Genomic DNA, 24,808 nt, shown 5'->3' on the forward strand with positions numbered 1-24,808 from the left:
CCAATTCCAACACCCGTCTAGCAGAAGCTAAGGCCAGTAACATAACGGTCTTCCACGTTCGGTATTTCAAGTCTACCTTATGTAGGGGTACAAAACAGTCCGACTGGAGAAACGTCAAGACCACACTGAGGTCCCACGGAGCCGTGGGAGGGACAAAGGGTGGTTGAATGTGCATAACCCCCTTTAGAAAGGTCTGTACGTCTGGAAGTACGCCCAGTTCTTTCTGGATGAAGATAGGGAAGCCGAAATCTGAACCTTGATTGAGCCTAATCTTAGGCCCTTCTCCACGCCTGCTTGCAGGAACAGTAGAAACCGGCTCAGACGAAATTCCACAGGGGAAAATTTTCTACTCTCGCACCAAGAAACATATTTCTTCCAAATACGGTGGTAATGTTTGGATGTAACCACGTTATGGGCCTGGACCATAGTTGAAATAACCTTGGATGGAAGACCCTTTCTAGTTAAAATCTCCCTCTCAACTTCCAAGCCGTCAAACATAGCCGCTGTAAGTCAGGATAGACAAACGGTCCTTGTTGAAGAAGGTCCTTGTGGAGCGGCAGAGGCCAGGGTTCCTTCTAAGCCAGAAGGTCCGCATACCAGGCCCGTCGAGGCCAATCTAGGGCAATTAGGATTGCCTGGACTCTCTTTTTTATTCTTTTCAAAACTCTTGGAATGAGAGGAAGAGGAGGAAACAGGTACACGAACTGGTAAATCCATTGTGTCATCAGAGCGTCCACCGCTATCATCTGCGGATCTCTCGTTCTGAAGCAGTAACGATGGAGCTTCTTGTTGAAACGAGAAGCCATCAGGTCTATTTGCGGACAGCCCCACCAGTGAATCAGTTGTTGAAAACACCTGAGGGTGAAGGCCCCAATCCCCGGATGAAGGTTGTGCCTGCTTAGGAAGTCCGCTTCCCAGTTGTCCACTCCTGGTATGTATATGGCTGAGATGGCACTTGCATTGGCCTCCACTCAGAGAAGTATTCTTGACACCTCTCGCATTGCCGCCCTGTTTCTTATTCCTCCCTGTCGATTGATGTACGCCGCTGCCGTGGCATTGTCCGACTGCACCTGGATGGCCCGAATCTGAAGGAGGTATGAGGCTTGAAGGAGAGCATTATAAATTGCTCCGAGTTACAGGATGTTGATTGGAAGTGCAGATTCCTGACACAACCTTTTCCCCTGGAACTGCGCCCCTTGGGTCACAGCCCCTCAACCCTAAGACTGGGTATTGAAACTCCGACCCTCCACAAGATGGGAGACTTGTAGCCACCATAATAGGGATATAATTGGTTTCGGCGGCAGGGTTATAGTCTGATGCATGTGCACATGAGAACCCGACCATTTGTCCAACAGATACAGTTGAAATGGTTGTGCATGAAACCTGCCGTACTATATTGCCTCATAAGAGCCTACCATCTTGCCCAGCAAGCGAATACAAAGATGAATTGAGACCCTGTGTGGTTTTAATATCAAACGGACCATAGACTGAATAGTTAAGGCCTTGTCCGTTGGAAGGTAAACCTTCTGAGACACTGTATCCAGGATCATCCTCAGGAATTGATTTCTCTGCGATGGTTCCAGGTGAGATTTCTTGAAATTGAGGACCCATCCGTGATCCGCAAGCAGACGAGTAGTCAAGTTGATGCTGCGCAGCAGCTGTTTCCGGGACACAGCCTATATCAGGAAATCGTCCAGGTACGGGATTATGTTGACACCCATCGCAATTGCAGCATCATCTCTGCCATGACCTTCGTGAATACCCTTGGGGCTGTGGAGAGACCAAAGGGTAAAGCCTGAAACTGGAAGTGTTGGTCTAGTACAGCGAACCGGAGGAACGCTTGATGAGGTGGCCATATTGATGAGGTGGACAGATATGCATCCTTGACATCCAGGGATACCAGAAACACCCCTTCCTCCAGACTTGCTATCACTGCTCTCAATGATTCCATCTTGAATTTGAACACTCAAAGATAAGGGTACAGGATCGGCCGTACAGAGCCGTCCCGTTTCGGGACTACAAAGAGGCTTGAATAAAACCCCTGCGTGTGGAGCTGAGGAGGTACTGAAACAATAACTCCTGCAGAAAACAGTTTGTTAACTGCCTCTTGCAAGGTAACCCTTGCTATTGGTGGAGCTGGTTAGCCCGACCTGAAGAATCTGAGAGGAGGGAGTTCCTGGAATTCCAGCCAGTACCTTTGGGATACGAGATCCCTCACCCAAGGATCCTGGCAGGACTCTGCCCATATGTGGGCGAAGTGTTGAAGGTGAGCACCTACCTGAAAATCATCTTGCTGCTGGGGCCACCCACCATACGGAGGGCTTTGTGGAAGAGGATCCGGAGACCTGGTCCAAAGTTCCAGCAGCCGCTGGTTTACGGGACTTACTGCGATTTCCTCTAGCAGCATTGGAGGCACCTCTGGCTCTGCCTCTGAATCTGGCCACTCAAAAGGACTGCAGGGAAGGCCCAGGATAAGAGACGTCTAGCAGGTGGCGCAGCACACAGCAGATATGTAGATTTACCTGCAGTCGCCTGAGATATCCACTTGTTCAGTTCTTCTCCAAACAAGGCATCACCTGTAAAAGGAAGGTTCTCCACCCCTTTTTTAGAATCAGCGTCCGCTGACCATTGTCGCAGCCACAAGGCTCTGCGAGCAGATACTGCCATAGCCGAGGTACGGCCGTTAATGAAACATAGTTCCTTAACTGCCTCACTCATTAAGTTTGCAGCATCTTGGACATTGTGAAGCAATACAACTATCTCCTCCTGAGGTAGTGTATGCAATCCTTTTAAAATAACATCAGACCGTTTGACCATGGCTCTGGAAATCCAGCCGCACACTATGGTAGGGCGTTGGGCTAACCCGCTGCAGAATAAATAGACTTAAGAGTAGTCTCAATAAGCAGGGTCTTTGAGCAGGTAGTACAATTTTACGTGACAGCCTGGACACAGAAGTATCCACTGTTGGAGGGATTTCCCAGATCTTCCTATCCTCTATAAGAAAAGGAAAGGAATTTAGGCCCTCATTCAGAGTTGATCGCTCGCTAGCTGCTTTTAGCAGCAGTGCAAACGCTAAGCCGCCTCCCTCTGGGAGTGTATCTTAGCTTAGCAGAAGTGCGACCGAAAGGATCGCAGGACGGCGGCAAAAATGTTTCATGCAGTTTCTGAGTAGCTGCAGACCTAATCCTACTTTGTGATCACTTCAGTCTGTTTAGTTCCTGTTTTAACGTCACAAACACGCCCTGCGTTCGGCCAGCCACTCCCCCGTTTCCCCAGGCACGCCTGCGTTTTTATCTGACACGCCTGCGTTTTTCAGCACACTCCCGGAAAACGGTCAGTTACCTCCCAGAAACGTCCCATTCCTGCCAATCACTCATCGATCAGCAGTGCGACTGAAAAGCGTCGCTAGACATTGTGTGAAACTGCATCGGCTTTTGTGAAAGTACTTTGCGCATGCGCAGAAAAAACGATTTTTTTTTTGCCTGATCGCTGCGAACAAGAGCAGCTAGCGATCAACTCTGAATAACCCCCTTGGTACCCGTTTAGGCGTAATAAATTTTGTCAGCATTTAACCATGCTGCCTTTGCCAGGGAATCCAATTCCTTAGAAACTGGGAAAGTTGCAGAGGATTTTGGCTGTACGTTAAAATGTAATTCCTCTGTAGGTCGGCTTCCTTATCTGCAATATTGAGAACCTCCCTAATAGCAAAAATTAGGGCCTCAACTCCCGGGGACTGGGAAGTATCCTCGTTCACCCCTAACTCATCCTCATCTAAATCTGGTCATTCAGAATCAGACTGCAATATCTGTGGGAGAGTGCGTTTATGAGAGAACAACAGGGGGAACTGAGGAGCCTGTCTGTGGTCAGTAGCAGATAACATGAACGTGTCGATAGACTGTTTCAGGGTTTGCCTTTCTTGTTTAGCCATTGCCGACTCTGAATTTAAGTTTGTAATCATATTTTAAAATGAATCCATCCACTCAGGTTCCTGCACATCACTACCTTGTGAAGGTAGTGAGCATTGGGTACACCTTAGAGACCCCTGTGAGGAACGTGTAAACCTAGCCTTGCATGAAAGACACACAGACTTAGTAGACATGCTTTTGCAGAAAACACGAAGTTAAGAATGAAACACAATGCAGTATTAGAGAGACAGCAGACTTATCCCAGACAACCCTGAATGGAGTGACAAGGGGGCAGATTTATTAAGCTCGGTGAAGTGGTAAAGTGGAAGGTGATAATGCACCAGCCAATCAGATCCTAACTACCATGTCACAGGCTGGGTTTGAAAAATGACAGTTAGGAGCTGACTGGCTGGTCCTTTATCACCTTCCACTTTATCACTTCACCGAGCTTCATAAATCTGCCCAACAGAGAGGAGTTTGGACGAGCACACAATACCGCTGTCAGAGCAGCGCCCCGCCGGGTATATATTATGTGTAATTTATCTCACAGCGGTCAAACCGCTGACTATGTGCTCCCCCCTTCACTATAATCCCCTGGTACCAGTTATCATTGGTGATTCAGTGGGTCCAGTGGAGGAGCAGTCCACATGCAGCCAGTTACAGCAGCAGGAAATGTCGCCTCAGAGCCGCTGGTCCCACTCTCAGGGAAGCCCCAACCCCTTAATGGCGTGCGGTCCCTCATTTATTTATACTGGAGTCTCCTTATTTTAGAAAAAAAAAAATAAGTGCGCAACCCCTTTTTTTTTATCTAATCGCCAGTGTGGGTACTCAGCAGGCACCTCAGCCCGTAGCTGGGTGATCGCTGTCCCTTCATGCCGCCATTTTGCGCCAGGGACCCGCTAACCGGGACCCCGGCGTATTAATCACCGCACCTTCTGCATCTGTTAGGGGTGGCGGCATACTGCCAGCGTGGGCTCACACACGAGAATTATGAGAAACATCACCCCAGGAGCTCAGTGTCCTGTCAGCAGGGATACTAAACCATTAACTCTTTATTAAGTTGGTTCGGTCCCCCCCAAAGTCACACGATGCAGGCAGACTGGTTGCCAACCAGTGTGCCTGAAAATAACTAAAATACATTTCTGAAGAAAACTCTCTGGAGAACGACAGAATGCACCAGGCTCCTTGGACAATTTTTTCTAAACAGAGTCTGCTAGGAGGGGCTTAGAAGGGAGGAGCCAGCACACACCATTAATTTCTTAAAGTGCCAGGCTCCACTGGACCCAATCTATACCCCATGGTAATCTTCAATTCGCAGTATCCACTAGGACGTTAGAGAAAGAAAATTAGAGGGAAAAAAAGCGTGAGCTGGGTATTAAATGGGATAACCAAACACAACATGTTTACTGTTGAAATAAAAATTTTCAAAAAAGTTACAATGCTTTATTTAAAAATAAAAATATATATATTTAAAACCCTACTCTTAACATGAACCATTGATGCAAGCTGCAAAGGATAAACCCACAGCCGGCACTGCATCCTGAACAGGTTTGTGGCCGCTGAATCTGTGAAATGGAATCAGATCCTCAACTAGTTTGAAATGGTCAAACATCGCTGGTGACAACCCAAAAACAGCAGCACACAGCCACAAAATAAGCTGCAGGAGTTGTGGTAAGATAATAAACCATTAGTGAATAACTGGGGCACACATTTCTCAAAGGGTGGGAGTCCACTTGCAGTACCTCCAGACTCACTGGTTTTTGTTTGCAGTCTCACAGGGATTCAAGCATAAATGGGCCATTCTGTTAGGGAGTCTAGCCCGCGAGTTTGCAATTGAAATACCCGTCACGGATAACTGAATTGAACCCTTTGAGCGAGTACCAAAAGACTGGCAAAAGTCTGAACATGACATACTTTACACATAATCGAATATTATTATGGGACCTAAAACTTGTAACGAAATTATAACAAGCATAAACTCACCTTGCTTAAGTTGGAATATAAATCCACCACACTGTTACAGAATTTCTCAACGTCTTGCGTAAGGAGCTGATCAGCATTGGCTATCCGGTTGTCAAGGTTTCCCATTTTGTAATAAGTAAAGGATCTAAAGGAAACAAAAAAGAGTCATGCCAAACAATATATTTATGATGTTTTAGAAACATGCTGCACTTCTATTCAAGTCAGGATAATTGTACAAAAACACTGGGTACCTTTAACCCCCTCGCGCCCCCCCCCCAAAAAAAAAAATGCAGCTCAGCCTCCAACAGCACACACGCTGATGACTCCATGACATATACTATATTATATATAGTAGGTATAGAGCGACAGTGGAGGAAATCAAAATCTAAGGCAGACTTCTGCCATTTCAAGTTAATGCTCTTGTCCTTCAGTACTGCTCTTTCCATAGTAACATAGTATTTGAGGTTGAATAGAGGCAAAATTGACCATCGTGTTCAACCTGTTTTAAGTTGTGATGATTCTACATACTTGCTGAATAATGTTTTATGACTAGTTAGCTACTATAACTCATAATACCCCCGGATTAACCACGTTGATATTTTAAGTATTATAACCTTGGATAGCTTTTTCATTCAGAAAATGTATCCATTACTTTTTTAAATCCAATTACAGAGTCCGCCATTACCACCTTTCCTGGCAGGGAAGTCCACATCCTAATTGCCCTAACAGTGAAGAACCCTTTCCTCTGTTACGTTCGGAAATTTCTCTCCTCCAGTCGCAGCGAGTGCCCATGTGTCCTAAACTGTGTTCTTTTAATAAACAATTCCTCCGATAACTCTTTGTGATGTCCCTTTACATATTTGAAGATATTAATAATATCTCCTCTTAGGCGCCTCTTTTCTAGTATATACATATTCAACCTAGTAAGTCTTTCCTTATAGTCCAGTCCGTCTAGGCCTTTAATCAATTTAGTAGCTCGCCTTTGAACACTTTCGAGTTCACTGATGTCTTTTTTATACAATGGTGCCTAAAACGGAACACAATATTCCAGGTGCGGACGTACCAATGCCTTATATAGCGGCGTGATTACATCCGAGTCCCTTGTCTCAATTCCCCTTTTTATGCACGCTAGCACCTTACTTGACTTCTTTACTGCGTTTTGACATTGTGTATGGTTATTAAGCATATTATCAATGAATACCCCCAAATCGTTTTTCCAACTCTGTTTCCCCTAGGCGTTCCCCATTTAATATGTAGGATGCAAGTTTGTTTTTAGTCCCAAAATGCATAACCTTGCATTTGTCTGTATTGAACCTCATTTTCCATTTAGACGCCCAGAGTTCAAATTTAGATCATTCTGCAAGGAGTCTACATCCAATTCTGAATTACCTTACACAGTTTAGTATCATCTGCAAAGATTGACACTGTGCTTTCCAGGCCTATTTGTAGGTCATTGATAAATATGTTGAACAGTAGTGGTCCGAGTACGGACCCTTGTGGTATTCCGCTGACTACTGGGGACCAGGTTGAGGACTTCCCGTTGACCACTACTTGCTGTACCCTGCTATTCAACCAGCTGCTTATCCATGTTCAAATAGTTTTTCCTAGCCCAAGCTCCTTTAATTTGATCATCAGTCTCCTGTGAGGAACTGTATCGAAGGCTTTTGCAAAATCTAGGAAGACCACATCCACTGCTTTTCCTTGATCAAGATTATTGCTCAATTCCTCGTAGAAGCTAATTAAGTTAGTCTGACATGACCTGTCCCTCACAAACCCATGCTGGTTCTTGCTAATAATCCTAGCGGACTGTAGATACTCCTGTATTCCGTCCCTTAGAATTCCTTCCAATATTTTCCCCACTATAGATGTTAAACTAACTGGTCTGTAGTTTCCCGGAAGATTTTTGGATCCCTTTTTAAATAATGGCACTACCTCAGCTATACGCCAATCCTTCGGTACCATGGCTGATCTAATTGAACTATTGAAAATCAAGTATAGGGGTCGTGCTAGTTGTGAACTAAGGGGGTAATTCTGAGTTGATCGCAGCAGCAAGTTTGTTAGCAATTGGGCAAAACCACGTGCACTGCAGGGGAGGCAGATATAACAAGTGCAGAGAGAGATAGATTTGGGTGTGGTGTGTTCAATCTGCAATCTAAATTGCAGTGTAAAAATAAAGCAGCCAGTATTTACCCTGCACAGAAACAAAATAACCCACCCAAATCTAACTCTCTCTGCAAATGTTATATCTGCCCCCCCCTGCAGTGCACATGGTTTTGCCCAACTGCTAAAAAATTTCCTGCTGCGATCAACTTGGAATTACCCCCTAAGCTCCATAAGAACCCTCGGGTGAAGTCCAACAGGACCAGGTGATTTATTAATCTTAATTTTGCTTAGTCTCTCCCGGACTACTTCTTCGCTTAAACAAGTATCTAACTATGAATCATTACTGTCACAATTGTTATGCTCTAGTCCCACCATCAGTTCTTCACTGGTGAATACTGATGAAAAGAATTTGTTCAGTATTTCCGCTTTTATTTCGTCATCATTTATCAATTCTCCTTATTCATCTTTTAATGGACCTATATTCTCCTTTTTTAACCTTTTACCGTTTGTGTATTTAAAAAACTTTTTAGGATTGGTTTTACTCTCTATAGTGATTAGCTTTTCATTTTCCATTTTAGCTGCTCTTATTGCTTTTTTGCATTTCTTATTACACTCCTTGTAATACTTGAAAGACTCCTCCTTTCCATTATATTTAAATGCTTTGGAAGCCCGCTTTTTTTTTTATCCATTTCTGCCTTAACCTTCTTGTTAAGCCACATCGGTTTGAGTTTATTCCCATGGGCAGTAAACGCAGGAGTATTAAAGTTATGAATATTGCTATCCAGCAACCCTTTTAAAACATCCCACATTTCCGAAGTGTTCTTGTTATTAAACATACTGAAATTAGCCTTCCTAAAGTCAAAAGTTTTGGTGGAACCCCTGTAGCTAGGTTTCCTGAAACTGATGTCGAATGTGATCATATAGTGATCACTGTTACCCAAAGTCTCCCCAACTTTAGTGTTTGATATAATGTCCACATTATTAGTAATTACTAGATCCAGGGTAGTTTTACCCCTAGTTGGGTCCTCGACTAATTGAGACAAGTAGTGATCCCTAAACATATTTAAGAACCTACTGCCCCTCGCTTTAGCACATGAATCGTTACTCCAGTTTATATCTGGGTAATTAAAATCCCCAATCACAAGGATGTCCCCCAATCCCGCAGCAGTTTTGATTTGCTGCAATATTTGTTCTTCCTCATATATGCTAATATCCGGCTGTTTGTAGCACGTGCCTATGACTATTTTTTTGCATCAATTCCCCCACTTGATATTTCAACCCATAGTGACTCCACATTATCCTCCTCATAGATAACCTCCTTTAGGTATGGTTTAAGTGATGGTTTAACATAAAGACATACACCTTTCCCTCACTAAACAGTCAGTCATTCTTCAAGAATCTAATTTCTTCCCAATCTTCCAACACCTGGCGCCTCTTTCCTACTGTCAACTCCTTCCTTCCACTCCAATTTATCCTCAATGCTGTAGCCTGGCTCATCTTCCTCACCGAACGCACTACATCCACCTTCCCTCTCCTACAAGGCCTTAACTTGCTTACCTTCCATTTCAGATATCTAATTCAAACTTCACGCACTCACACCACTCCTCTCCTATTTACATATCTGACCTTATCTCCCTCTACAATCCCACCCGTCCTCTTCATTCCACTAATGCACACCGCATTTTCTGCCTACTGATTACTTCATCCCACTCCTACCTTCAAGATTTCTCACGTGCTTCTCCCTTTCTCTGGAATTCTACCTCTCCCCCTCAGACTTTCCACGTCTACAAAACTTCAAACAGTTTCTGAACACCCACTTCTTCAACATACCCATCCTAACCTCATCCAAACCTTCTGTTCCTCGCTCACTGTCTACCCCATCTGTGTCACCCCTGACGGATTGTCTGCCGCTCACCTTTATTATGTAAGCTCACATGAGCAGGGCCCTCAACCCTCATGTGCTGATCCTTCTTTTACTTAAACCATCTTTGAGTGCACCAAATACCATATTTTTTATATATATATATATATATATATATATATATATATATATATATATATATATACACACACACACACACACACACACACACACACATATACATACATACATACACACACACATACATACTATACATATCGTATATGCACAGTACTGATGGCGTAATGGTTAGCATTACTGCCTCACAGCGTTGAGGTCATGGGTTCGATTCCCACCATGGCCCTAACTGTGTGGAGTTTGTATATTCTCCCCGTACTTGCGTGGTTATCCTCCCACAATCCAAAAATATACTGGTAGGTTAATTGGTTCCTGACAAAATTAACCCTAACGTGAAAGTGTGTGCGTGTAAAATGTGATAGGGAATATAGATTGTAAACTCCACTGGGGCAGGGACTGAAGTGAATGGCCAAGTATTCTCTGTAAAAGCGCTGCGGAATATGTGCGCTATATAAATAACCAGTAATAACACTGATCTCAATTCATACTACTCCATTTCCAACACCTACCTTTGTTTCCAGATATATTATTTTACTAATGCACAATAAAAAAGAAAACTATAAGTGTACAATTTAGATTTTTCAAAAACACAACCATATAATGACAAAATGTAGAAAGAGGGAGCTCTGTAACTACACATGCTTTTGAATTAAGTAAATTCAACTTTACTGTACCGGATTAGAACTCCATTTGTTTATGACAAGCCACAATCCTTTATTACCGCTTAAAAAAAAGATTGTGTAATGTACAGTATAATGCAAAGTAGATTCTAAGGATATTGGAAGCAGTTTAGGAAATACAGATGATAGTCTGTAGGCAACATATCAACAAAATCAGTGATGATTTCAAACACCATAATATTTTACTGTGGGGGATCCGTTATTCCTCCTATACAATGTTACACAGAACACAGTGTTTAGAAAAAAAATAATTAAAGCTTACAATAGTATTTCCTCAAATTCTGTCCTCAAGGCGCCCAAAGAAGACCAGGCTATAAGTATAACCATACTTAAGCACAGATGATTCAATAGTGTCTCAATCAGTCTGATTATACTATCTGTGCTCAAGCAGGAAATTGTTAAAACTAGAGATGAGCGGGTTCGGTTTCTCTGAATCCGTACCCGCACGAACTTCATGTTTTTTTCACGGGTCCGAGCAGACTCGGATCCTCCCGCCTTGCTCGGTTAACCCGAGCGCGCCCGAACGTCATCATGACGCTGTCGGATTCTCGCGAGACTCGGATTCTATATAAGGAGCCGCGCGTCGCCGCCATTTTCACACGTGCATTGAGATTGATAGGGAGAGGACGTGGCTGGCGTCCTCTCCATTTAGATTAGGGTTGAGAGAGAGAGAGAGATTGACCTGAGGCTGTGATACTGTAGAAGAGAGTGCAGAGTTTAGTGACTGACGACCACAGTGACCACCAGACAGTGCAGTTGTTTGTTTTATTTAATATATCCGTTCTCTGCCTGAAAAAAACGATACACACAGTGACTCAGTCACATACCATATCTGTGTGCACTGCTCAGCCCAGTGTGCTACATCAATGTATATATATATCTGACTGTGCTCAGCTCACACAGCTTATAATTGTGGGGGAGACTGGGGAGCACTGCAGTGCCAGTTATAGGTTATAGCAGGAGCCAGGAGTACATAATATTATATTAAAATTAAACAGTGCACATTTTTGCTGCAGGAGTGCCACTGCCAGTGTGACTAGTGACCAGTGACCTGACCACCAGTATATATAATATTAGTAGTATACTATCTCTTTATCAACCAGTCTATATTAGCAGCAGACACAGTACAGTGCGGTAGTTCACGGCTGTGGCTACCTCTGTGTCGGCACTCGGCAGCCCGTCCATAATTGTATATACCACCTAACCGTGGTTTTTTTTTCTTTCTTTATAGTCATACTAGTTACGAGTATACTATCTCTTTATCAACCAGTCTATATTAGCAGCAGACACAGTACAGTGCGGTAGTTCACGGCTGTGGCTACCTCTGTGTCGGCACTCGGCAGCCCGTCCATAATTGTATATACCACCTAACCGTGGTTTTTTTTTCTCTCTTTATACATACATACTAGTTACGAGTATACTATCTCTTTATCAACCAGTCTATATTAGCAGCAGACACAGTACAGTGCGGTAGTTCACGGCTGTGGCTACCTCTGTGTCGGCACTCGGCAGCCCGTCCATAATTGTATATACCACCTAACCGTTTTTTTTTTTCTTTCTTTATACATACATACATACTAGTTACGAGTATACTATCTCTTTATCAACCAGTCTATATATTAGCAGCAGACACAGTACAGTGCGGTAGTTCACGGCTGTGGCTACCTCTGTGTCGGCACTCGGCAGCCCGTCCATAATTGTATATACCACCTAACCGTGGTTTTTTTTTCTTTCTTTATACATACATACATACTAGTTACGAGTATACTATCTCTTTATCAACCAGTCTATATTAGCAGCAGACACAGTACAGTGCGGTAGTTCACGGCTGTGGCTACCTCTGTGTCGGCACTCGGCAGCCCGTCCATAATTGTATATACCACCTAACCGTGTTTTTTTTTTTCTTTCTTTATACATACATACTAGTTACGAGTATACTATCTCTTTATCAACCAGTCTATATATTAGCAGCAGACACAGTACAGTGCGGTAGTTCACGGCTGTGGCTACCTCTGTGTCGGCACTCGGCAGCCCGTCCATAATTGTATATACCACCTAACCGTGGTTTTTTTTTCTTTCTTTATAGTCATACTAGTTACGAGTATACTACCTCTTTATCAACCAGTCTATATTAGCAGCAGACACAGTACAGTGCGGTAGTTCACGGCTGTGGCTACCTCTGTGTCGGCACTCGGCAGCCCGTCCATAATTGTATATACCACCTAACCGTGGTTTTTTTTTCCTTTCTTTATACATACATACTAGTTACGAGTATACTATCTCTTTATCAACCAGTCTATATATTAGCAGCAGACACAGTACAGTGCGGTAGTTCACGGCTGTGGCTACCTCTGTGTCGGCACTCGGCAGCCCGTCCATAATTGTATATACCACCTAACCGTGGTTTTTTTTTCTTTCTTTATAGTCATACTAGTTACGAGTATACTATCTCTTTATCAACCAGTCTATATTAGCAGCAGACACAGTACAGTGCGGTAGTTCACGGCTGTGGCTACCTCTGTGTCGGCACTCGGCAGCCCGTCCATAATTGTATATACCACCTAACCGTGGTTTTTTTTTCTTTCTTTATACATACATACTAGTTACGAGTATACTATCTCTTTATCAACCAGTCTATATATTCGCAGCAGACACAGTACAGTGCGGTAGTTCACGGCTGTGGCTACCTCTGTGTCGGCACTCGGCAGCCCGTCCATAATTGTATATACCACCTAACCGTGGTTTTTTTTCTTTCTTTATACATACATACTAGTTACGAGTATACTATCTCTTTATCAACCAGTCTATATATTAGCAGCAGACACAGTACAGTGCGGTAGTTCACGGCTGTGGCTACCTCTGTGTCGGCACTCGGCAGCCCGTCCATAATTGTATACTAGTATCCAATCCATCCATCTCCATTGTTTACCTGAGGTGCCTTTTAGTTGTGCCTATTAAAATATGGAGAACAAAAATGTTGAGGTTCCAAAATTAGGGAAAGATCAAGATCCACTTCCACCTCGTGCTGAAGCTGCTGCCACTAGTCATGGCCGAGACGATGAAATGCCAGCAACGTCGTCTGCCAAGGCCGATGCCCAATGTCATAGTACAGAGCATGTCAAATCCAAAACACCAAATATCAGTAAAAAAAGGACTCCAAAACCTAAAATAAAATTGTCGGAGGAGAAGCGTAAACTTGCCAATATGCCATTTACCACACGGAGTGGCAAGGAACGGCTGAGGCCCTGGCCTATGTTCATGGCTAGTGGTTCAGCTTCACATGAGGATGGAAGCACTCAGCCTCTCGCTAGAAAAATGAAAAGACTAAAGCTGGCAAAAGCAGTAGCACCGCAAAGAACTGTGCGTTCTTCGAAATCCCAAATCCACAAGGAGAGTCCGACTCCAATTGTGTCGGTTGCGATGCCTGACCTTCCCAACACTGGACGTGAAGAGCATGCGCCTTCCACCATTTGCACGCCCCCTGCAAGTGATGGAAGGAGCACCCGCAGTCCAGTTCCTGATAGTCAGATTGAAGATGTCAGTGTTGAAGTACACCAGGATGAGGAGGATATGGGTGTTGCTGGCGCTGGGGAGGAAATTGACCAGGAGGATTCTGATGGTGAGGTGGTTTGTTTAAGTCAGGCACCCGGGAAAAACCTGTTGTCCGTGGTAGGAATATGGCCGTTGACATGCCTGGTGAAAATACCAAAAAAATCAGCTCTTCGGTGTGGAAGTATTTCACCAGAAATGCGGACAACAGGTGTCAAGCCGTGTGTTCCCTTTGTCAAGCTGTAATAAGTAGGGGTAAGGACGTTAACCACCTCGGAACATCCTCCCTTATACGTCACCTGCAGCGCATTCATAATAAGTCAGTGACAAGTTCAAAAACTTTGGGTGACAGCGGAAGCAGTCCACAGACCAGTAAATCCCTTCCTCTTGTAACCAAGCTCACGCAAACCACCCCACCAACTCCCTCAGTGTCAATTTCCTCCTTCCCCAGGAATGCCAATAGTCCTGCAGGCAATGTCACTGGCAATTCTGACGAGTCCTCTCCTGCCTGGGATTCCTCCGATGCATCCTTGCGTGTAACGCCTACTGCTGCTGGCGCTGCTGTTGTTGCTGCTGGGAGTCGATGGTCATCCCAGAAGGGAAGTCGTAAGCACACTTTTACTACTTCCACCAAGCAATTGACTGTCCAACAGTCCTTTGCGAGGAAGATGAAATATCACAGCAGTCATCCTGTTGCAAAGCGGATAACTGAGGCCTTGACAACTATGTTGGTGTTAGACGTGCGTCCGGTATCCGCCGTTAGTTCACAGGGAACTAGACAATTTCTTGAGGTAGTGTGCCCCCGTTACCAAATACCATCTAGGTTCCACTTCTCTAGGCAGGCGATACCGAGAATGTACACGGACGTCAGAAAAAGACTCACCAGTGTCCTAAAAAATGCAGTTGTACCCAATGTCCACTTAACCACGGACATGTGGACAAGTGGAGCAGGGCAGGGTCAGGACTATATGACTGTGACAGCCCACTGGGTAGATGTATGGACTCCCGCCGCAAGAACAGCAGCGGCGGCACCAGTAGCAGCATCTCGCAAACGCCAACTCTTTCCTAGGCAGGCTACGCTTTGTATCACCGGTTTCCAGAATACGCACACAGCTGAAAACCTCTTACGGCAACTGAGGAAGATCATCGCGGAATGGCTTACCCCAATTGGACTCTCCTGTGGATTTGTGGCATCGGACAACGCCAGCAATATTGTGTGTGCATTAAATCTGGGCCAATTCCAGCACGTCCCATGTTTTGCACATACCTTGAATTTGGTGGTGCAGAATTTTTTAAAAAACGACAGGGGCGTGCAAGAGATGCTGTCGGTGGCCAGAAGAATTGCGGGACACTTTCGGCGTACAGGCACCACGTACAGAAAACTGGAGCACCACCAAAAACTACTGAACCTGCCCTGCCATCATCTGAAGCAAGAAGTGGTAACGAGGTGGAATTCAACCCTGTATATGCTTCAGAGGTTGGAGGAGCAGCAAAAGGCCATTCAAGCCTATACAATTGAGCACGATATAGGAGGTGGGATGCACCTGTCTCAAGCGCAGTGGAGAATGATTTCAACGTTGTGCAAGGTTCTGATGCCCTTTGAACTTGCCACACGTGAAGTCAGTTCAGACACTGCCAGCCTGAGTCAGGTCATTCCCCTCATCAGGCTTTTGCAGAAGAAGCTGGAGACATTGAAGGAGGAGCTAACACGGAGCGATTCCGCTAGGCATGTGGGACTTGTGGATGGAGCCCTTAATTCGCTTAGCAAGGATTCACGGGTGGTCAATCTGTTGAAATCAGAGCACTACATTTTGGCCACCGTGCTCGATCCTAGATTTAAAGCCTACCTTGGATCTCTCTTTCCGGCAGACACAAGTCTGCTGGGGTTCAAACACCTGCTGGTGAGTAAATTGTCAAGTCAAGCGGAACGCGACCTGTCAACATCTCCTCCTTCACATTCTCCCGCAACTGGGGGTGCGAGGAAAAGGCTCAGAATTCCGAGCCCACCCGCTGGCGGTGATGCAGGGCAGTCTGGAGCGACTGCTGATGCTGACATCTGGTCCGGACTGAAGGACCTGACAACGATTACGGACATGTCGTCTACTGTCACTGCATATGATTCTCTCCCCATTGAAAGAATGGTGGAGGATTATATGAGTGACCGCATCCAAGTAGGCACGTCACACAGTCCGTACTTATACTGGCAGGAAAAAGAGGCAATTTGGAGGCCCTTGCACAAACTGGCTTTATTCTACCTAAGTTGCCCTCCCACAAGTGTGTACTCCGAAAGAGTGTTTAGTGCCGCCGCTCACCTTGTCAGCAATCGGCGTACGAGGTTACATCCAGAAAATGTGGAGAAGATGATGTTCATTAAAATGAATTATAATCAATTCCTCCGTGGAGACATTGACCAGCAGCAATTGCCTCCACAAAGTACACAGGGAGCGGAGATGGTGGATTCCAGTGGGGACGAATTGATAATCTGTGAGGAGGGGGATGTACACGGTGATATATCGGAGGATGATGATGAGGTGGACATCTTGCCTCTGTAGAGCCAGTTTGTGCAAGGAGAGATTAATTGCTTCTTTTTTGGTGGGGGTCCAAACCAACCCGTCATATCAGTCACAGTCGTGTGGCAGACCCTGTCACTGAAATGATGGGTTGGTTAAAGTGTGCATGTCCTGTTTATACAACATAAGGGTGGGTGGGAGGGCCCAAGGACAATTCCATCTTGCACCTCTTTTTTCTTTTCTTTTTCTTTGCGTCATGTGCTGTTTGGGGAGGGTTTTTTGGAAGGGACATCCTGCGTGACACTGCAGTGCCACTCCTAGATGGGCCCGGTGTTTGTGTCGGCCACTAGGGTCGCTTATCTTACTCACACAGCTACCTCATTGCGCCTCTTTTTTTCTTTGCGTCATGTGCTGTTTGGGGAGGTTTTTTTGGAAGGGACATCCTGCGTGACACTGCAGTGACACTCCTAGATGGGCCCGGTGTTTGTGTCGGCCACTAGGGTCGCTTATCTTACTCACACAGCTACCTCATTGCGCCTCTTTTTTTCTTTGCGTCATGTGCTGTTTGGGGAGGGTTTTTTGGAAGGGACATCCTGCGTGACACTGCAGTGCCACTCCTAGATGGGCCCGGTGTTTGTGTCGGCCACTAGGGTCGCTAATCTTACTCACACAGCTACCTCATTGCGCCTCTTTCTTTGCGTCATGTGCTGTTTGGGGAGGGTTTTTTGGAAGGGACATCCTGCGTGACACTGCAGTGCCACTCCTAGATGGGCCCGGTGTTTGTGTCGGCCACTAGGGTCGCTTATCTTACTCACACAGCGACCTCGGTGCAAATTTTAGGACTAAAAATAATATTGTGAGGTGTGAGGTATTCAGAATAGATTGAAAATGAGTGGAAATTATGGTTTTTGAGGTTAATAATACTTTGGGATCAAAATGACCGCCAAATTCTATGATTTAAGCTGTTTTTTAGGTTTTTTGGAAAAAAACACCCGAATCCAAAACACACCCGAATCCGACAAAAAAAATTCGGTGAGGTTTTGCCAAAACGCGGTCGAACCCAAAACACGGCCGCGGAACCGAACCCAAAACCAAAACCCGAAAAATTTCCGGCGCTCATCTCTAGTTAAAACCTGGACTGTAAGGGTGCCATGAGGACCGAATTTGGGAAACATTGGCTTAGACTGAATATGCCCATATACTGAGATACAGAAAGAGGAACTGTATGGGAAGAACAAAGCAACAAAACTAACTAGCAGACTCACGGCAGGCTCAAGATATCATGGCCACAGAGCTACGAGAGTGATCATTTATTATACTTAATAATAAGAACACATAACTAAAAACAAACAGACACTTACTTTAGGTATTCATCATAAAGGTACTTGGTTAGTTTCTCCCGGAAACATAATTTCAGTTCATTGAGACCAAACTTCAAGAAATTATTTACTAATGAGATCTGCAAACAAGAAACAAAACATAAAATAAATATGGCAGGCATTTTACACACTCTCTCCTTTCAATTGTTTGCTATACTGTAATATTTGCAAAATTAGCTAAAAATCTACACTTTACAGGTACTAAAAACACCAGCTCACTTAACCAACTCAGCTCCTTAAGCATTAGCAGGGTACCAATTTGCCAAAGAGTAAAAGCAGATCATGTGACCATCATTAATTAAAGCAGTGCCAGACACATAACAGTTCCAAATGTCTAAGCTCTAAGAAGGGTATTCAATTAGCTGCGATAACGGCATTGTCATGTGAAAAAATTAACTTTTTCCGGCGAATCGCAATTACAGCCTATTCAATGAACCGAGAAAATGTATTAGTGATACTTTTTTCGCAAATTTCACTACACCTACTTTGAGCAGTTAAAGAGTTTGGAAAAATCCTTATTTTAAAAGGTAAAAATGTTTGGATATGGTACAGAACCCCTGGGACACCCCCCTTAATGACTAATTAGGCACATTGAAGTTTTTAATTATTTTTCATTGGCCAATAAGGACATGTCATTTTTGGGGGTGAAAAAGTGCTAAGTTGTGGCATTTGGAGTTCAAAGTATGGGACAGGTATTCTGGGGTGCTTTATGAGTGGGACAGGTGTTTTTAGGCTTGCAGGTGGGAGTAAACGACCTGTTTCCACTTTTATTTTTAAAGCACCCTAAAATTACCCAAATTATACCCATTTTCATGTATCCCAAATTTAATGAGCATTCATTTTGCACACAAAAAAACTTGCTTTCGATCATTTTTTTAATTTTAAAAAAACATGCATATAAACAGCCAGTTCACACAATTTAAGTCGGCAAAAACTCTAATGTGATCTTTAATGCACTTCTCTTCTGTTATCCTATGTTAGTTTAGCATTTTTTGGTGGTACAGGCTGAATTCCACATTTTCACCTACACTTTTCACTGCAAGTTCACGCGAGACCCGTTTGGAATTGAATAGGTCGAAAAACGGGAGCGTGTATAGCCGCGAAAAAAGCAGTTTTCGCTGCAATTTTTGCCCAACTGCTGCGCAAAAAATTGCAGCAAATTCGCCGCTAATTTTATAATCCCCAATGTATCAAGAAGGAGACTGTTTCCTGTTATTAAAACACTGCATTATAAACAAACAAAAAAACAACAGCAACTTACGGCAGGCATGGCGGCGATAAAGTTGAATAGGTACCTCTTAAAATCTTTCAGGTTGCGACCAATGATTGCGCTGCAAACCATCACATGCAATGTGTTAATATCATACACTTGCAAAAACTAGAACAATTAAACAAAAAATACATTCCGCATTGCCAGACGTGACACAATTTAGATTATAGATGCATACTACAATTACAGAGGTGGGTGAGAAAACAAAACAAAAAACCTGTTGCTGAACTACAAGCAGCATGGTGACTCTGGAGCTTTAGCCAAGTGACAGCTACAGCTGTCATGGATATCCTCGGACATACACAAGGATTTTTTTTATAGCTAAATGCCAGAAAAAGTACATTACTTACCAACATTAATATGTGACAAATAACACATAGTATCCGCTTTAAGGTTCCACTAATCTTTGCTAGAACTTCGTTTCATCTTAAACTAAGCTGCAATATATCCAATTTCCCAGTATTCCTGACCATGTGATTACTGATGTACCTACGGTCAGATCTATAAAACTTATTTAGGAAGACTAAGGGGTCTATTCATGAAGAAGTGCAAAGAGTGGAGACGTGAGCCAATGGAGAAGTTACCCATGGCGACCAATCAGCAGCTCTGTATAATTTTATAGTATGCAAATTATAAATGTTACATCAATGCTGATTGGTTGCCATGAGCAACTTCTCCACTAGCTCACTTCTCCTCACTTTTCACTGCTTCATGAATAGAACCCTATGGCCTTGATAAACTGTTAAACTCTGAATATGAGAGTATCCATGGATATTTGTAGCTCATTAAAGAACCATCAGAGCTCCAAGATTATTGCATTGGCTGTTCACCAGAGGTCACCCATAAATAAATACTAGGACACCAAATAATCAGCAGGGGAAAAAGTTGTTACTGCACCTTATAAAAACGGCAGTAACTCAATATTGTGCTCCCCCTGTAGGTGAATACCTCTGTGACCACGCAAGTTTTATAGTTATCCTACAGTTTGAGTATAATCTCCAGGATGTAGGGACTTGACTATATGCTCCGGAGCACAATTCCAAAGGCAAATCTTAAAATATACAGATAAAGTTCAAAAGACACAGACGTAATGAAAGGCAGAGGAGAATACAGTTAGAACAATTAATGTATTCCTATGCTGTGTGAACAGGATGCTGTGGGATGCCAGGATCCCGACCGCCGGCATGCCGACACATATTCTCCCTCTTGGGGGTCCACGACCACCCTGGAGGGAGAATAAATAGCGAGGCACGCCACCGTGCCCGCAGTGTGGCGAGCCCACAAGGGGCTCATTAGCGCTCACCCAGCTGTCGGTATGCCGGCGGTCGGGATCCAGGCGACAGTATGCTAGCCCCTGGGATCCCGGCCGCCGGCCACTCATACTACACCCGTGTGAACAGGTACTGCCAGGATCTCAAGAAGGATAAAACATCATGTGTATAACCCTCTAAGTCCTGCTGTATACCTAAAGCTAAGTCATTGTCCTACAATATACCTATAGCCAAGTCATTGTCACCTATAGCTAATCCATTGTCCTGCAAAATACCTATAGCTAAGCCAGTGTCACCTACGGTATAGCTAAGCCATTGTCCTGCAACATACCTTTAGCTAAGCAATTTCTACTTTCTCCTATTCTGATGTCACACAGCCAATTGTGAGAATGACACAATTGCAATAAAGATTGCACTGTTCGTAAGAATTGTGACTATCTCACCGGAATCATGCCAGCGCCCACAAATTGCAGACTACTACATTTTAGCCCTCAGTCTGTGACTTCCACTTGTCTCCATTCCCCTCTGCAGATGGCAACACTGTCTGTGGTCAATGCAAACCACTCAGTGCCCCCCCACAACATCAGCACACTCATCTCCTGAATTACGCTGTGCCGATATGAATATTATTGGTGATCTGAAAGGCTTATTCTATCCCTGCCCAATCTAAAAGTGGATATACAATACATGAAGGAGCAGGAGATTAGGAACAGTAACAAAAAGGTGCTCTGTTGGAGCAAGAGACGATGGAGTGGCCATTCATACCATAGAGCAGGGATGGGGAACCTTCGGCTCTCTTGCTGCTGTTTAACTACACATCCCAGCATGCCCTGAAACAGTTTTAGCATGGCCAAATAGCAAAACTGTAGCAAGGCATGCTGGTATGTGTAGTTCAACAACAGCTGAAGGCCAAAGGTTCCCCACCCCTGCCATAGAGCAACAAGCAAGGATTTCAATATACATTGACTGTTTTTCCCTGTCCCTAGTCTTCTGCTCATCCAAGTGTGCCTAACCCCAATGCCACATCATATGGTCAAAGATTAGGACTGTCAGCAACAACTGTGAAAAGGTAGATCGACTAATTTTAAAAAACACACACACATTTTGGCTCTCTTACACTGAAGCATATACAGTGCATCCGGAAAGTATTCACAGCGCTTCACTTTTTCCACATTTTGTTATGTTACAGCCTTATTCCAAATTGGAATAAATTCATTTTTTCCCTCAAAATTCTACACATAATACCCCACAATGACAACGTGAAAAAATGTGAGATTTTTGCAAATTTATTAAAAATAAAAAACTAAGAAGTCGCATGTACATAAGTATTCACAGCCTTTGCTCAATACTCTTTGATGCACCTTTGGAAGCAATTTCAGCCTCAAGTCTTTTTGAATAGGATGCCACAACTATCTTTGGGCAGTTTCACCCATTCTTCTTTGCAGCACCTCTCAAGCTCCATCAGGTTGGATGGGAAGCATTGGTGCACAGTCGTTTTCAGATCTCTCCAGAGATGTTCAATCGGATTCAAGTCTGGGCCCTGGCTGGGCCACTCAAGGACATTCACAGAGTTGTTCTGAAGCCAATCCTTTGATATCTGGGCTGTGTGCTTAGGGTCATTGTCCTACTGAAAGATGAACCGTCGCCCCAGTCTGAGGTCAAGAGCGCTCTGGAGCAGGTTTTCATCCAGGATGTCTCTGTACATTGCTATATCATCTTTCCCACTATCCTGACTAGTCCCCCAGTTCCTTCCACTGAAGAACATCCCCGCAGCGTGATGCTGCCACCACCATGCTTCACTGTAGGGATGGCATTCGCCTGATGATAAACGGTGCCTAGTTTCCTCCAAACATGACGCCTGGCATTCACGCCAAAGAGTTCAATCTTCGTCTCATCAGACCAGAGAATTTTGTTTCCCATGGTCTGAGAGTCTTTCAGGTGCATTTTGGCAAACTCCAGGGGGACTACCATGTGCTTTTTTACTAAGAAGTGGCTTCCATCTGGCCACTCTACCATACAGGCCTGATTGGTGGCTTGCTGCAGAGATGGTTGTCCTTCTGGAAGGTTCTCCTCTCTCCACAGAGGAATACGGTAGCTGACAGAGTGACCTCCCTGACTAGGGCCCTTCTCCCCCGATCACTCGGTTTAGACGGCCAGCCAGCTCTAGGAAGAGTCCTGGTGGTTCTGAACTTCTTCCATTTACGGATGATGGAGGCCACGGTGCTCATTTGGGACCTACAAAGCAGCACATATTTTTCTGTACCCTTCCCCAGATTTGTGCTTTGAGACAATTCCTTTGACTTCATGCTTGGTTTGTGCTCAGACATGCATCGTCAAGTGTAGGACCTGATATAGACAGGTGTGTGCCTTTCCAAATCATGTCCAATCCACTTAATTTACCACAGGTGGACTCCTGGACTCCAATTAAGCTGTAGGAACATCTCAAGGATGATCAGTGGAAACAGGATGCACCGGAGCTCAATTTTGAGCTTCATGGCAGAGGCTGTGAATAGTTATGTACATGTGATTTCTTAGTTTATTTTTAATAAATTTCTAAAAATCTCAAGAAAAACCTTTTTTCCCGTTGTTATTATGGGGTACTGTGTGTAGAATTTTGGAGGGAAAAAATAAGATTTTACTTACCGATAAATCTATTTCTCGTAGTCCGTAGTGGATGCTGGGGACTCCGTCAGGACCATGGGGATTAGCGGCTCTGCAGGAGACAGGGCACAAAAGTAAAAGCTTTAGGATCAGGTGGTGTGCACTGGCTCCTCCCCCTATGACCCTCCTCCAAGCCTCAGTTAGGATACTGTGCCCGGACGAGCGTACACAATAAGGAAGGATTTTGAATCCCGGGTAAGACTCATACCAGCCACACCAATCACACTGTACAACCTGTGATCTGAACCCAGTTAACAGCATGATAACAGCGGAGCCTCTGAAAAGATGGCTCACAACAATAATAACCCGATTTTTGTAACAATAACTATGTACAAGTATTGCAGACAATCCGCACTTGGGATGGGCGCCCAGCATCCACTACGGACTACGAGAAATAGATTTATCGGTAAGTAAAATCTTATTTTCTCTAACGTCCTAGTGGATGCTGGGGACTCCGTCAGGACCATGGGGATTATACCAAAGCTCCCAAACGGGCGGGAGAGTGCGGATGACTCTGCAGCACCGAATGAGAGAACTCCAGGTCCTCTTTAGCCAGGGTATCAAATTTGTAGAATTTTACAAACGTGTTCTCCCCCGACCACGTAGCTGCTCGGCAGAGTTGTAATGCCGAGACCCCTCGGGCAGCCGCCCAGGATGAGCCCACCTTCCTTGTGGAATGGGCCTTGACAGATTTAGGCTGTGGCAGGCCTGCCACAGAATGTGCAAGTTGAAATGTGCTACAAATCCAACGAGCAATCGTCTGCTTAGAAGCAAGAACACCCAGTTTGTTGGGTGCATACAGGATAACAGCGAGTCAGTTTTCCTGACTCGAGCCGTCCTGGAAACCTATATTTTCAGGGCCCTGACAACATCTAGCAACTTGGAGTTCTCCAAGTCCCTAGTAGCCGCAGGTACCACAATAAGCTGGTTCAGGTGAAACGCTGACACCACCTTAGGAAGAAACTGGGGACGAGTCCACAGCTCTGCCCTGTCCGAATGGACAATCAGATATGGCTTTTGTGAGACAAAGCCGCCAATTCTGACACTCGCCTGGCCGAGGCCAGGGCCAACAGCATGGTCACTTTTCATGTGAGATATTTCAAATCCACAGATTTGAGCGGTTTAAAATGTGATTTGAGGAATCCCAGAACTACGTTGAGATCCCACAGTGCCACTGGAGGCACAAAAAGGGGGTTGTATATGCAATACTCCCTTGACAAACTTCTGGACTTCAGGAACTGAAGCCAATTTTTTCTGGAAGAAAATTGACAGGGCCGAAATTTGAACCTTAATGGACCCCAATTTGAGGCCCATAGACACTCCTGTTTGCAGGAAATGCAGGAATCGACCGAGTTGAAATTTCTTCGTGGGGCCTTCCTGGCCTCACACCACGCAACATATTTTCGCCACATGTGGTGATAATGTTTTGCGGTCACCTCCTTCCTGGCTTTGACCAGGGTAGGAATGACCTCTTCCGGAATGCCTTTTTCCATTAGGATCTGGCGTTCCACCGCCATGC

The 24,808-nt window shown here is 44.5% G+C and overlaps 1 protein-coding gene across 2 annotated transcripts in view; it reads right to left on the reverse strand.

Moving 5' to 3' along the window:
• ABCD3 (ATP binding cassette subfamily D member 3) overlaps positions 1-24,808 on the reverse strand; it is a 178,325-nt gene that overhangs the window by 80,905 nt on the left and 72,612 nt on the right. Inside the window, exons 5-7 of one of the 2 annotated variants that reach the window (XM_063939854.1) lie at positions 19,349-19,418; positions 18,070-18,167; positions 5,889-6,012 (exon numbers count right to left, since the gene is read on the reverse strand). In XM_063939854.1, the coding sequence (XP_063795924.1) occupies positions 5,889-6,012; positions 18,070-18,167; positions 19,349-19,418 (292 nt within the window). The remainder of the gene's footprint in view (positions 1-5,888; positions 6,013-18,069; positions 18,168-19,348; positions 19,419-24,808) is intronic. The other variant, XM_063939855.1, reaches the window with a different exon arrangement.

Source organism: Pseudophryne corroboree, chromosome 9 (genome assembly GCF_028390025.1).
Source record: "Pseudophryne corroboree isolate aPseCor3 chromosome 9, aPseCor3.hap2, whole genome shotgun sequence".
NCBI classification, from domain to species: domain Eukaryota; kingdom Metazoa; phylum Chordata; class Amphibia; order Anura; family Myobatrachidae; genus Pseudophryne; species Pseudophryne corroboree.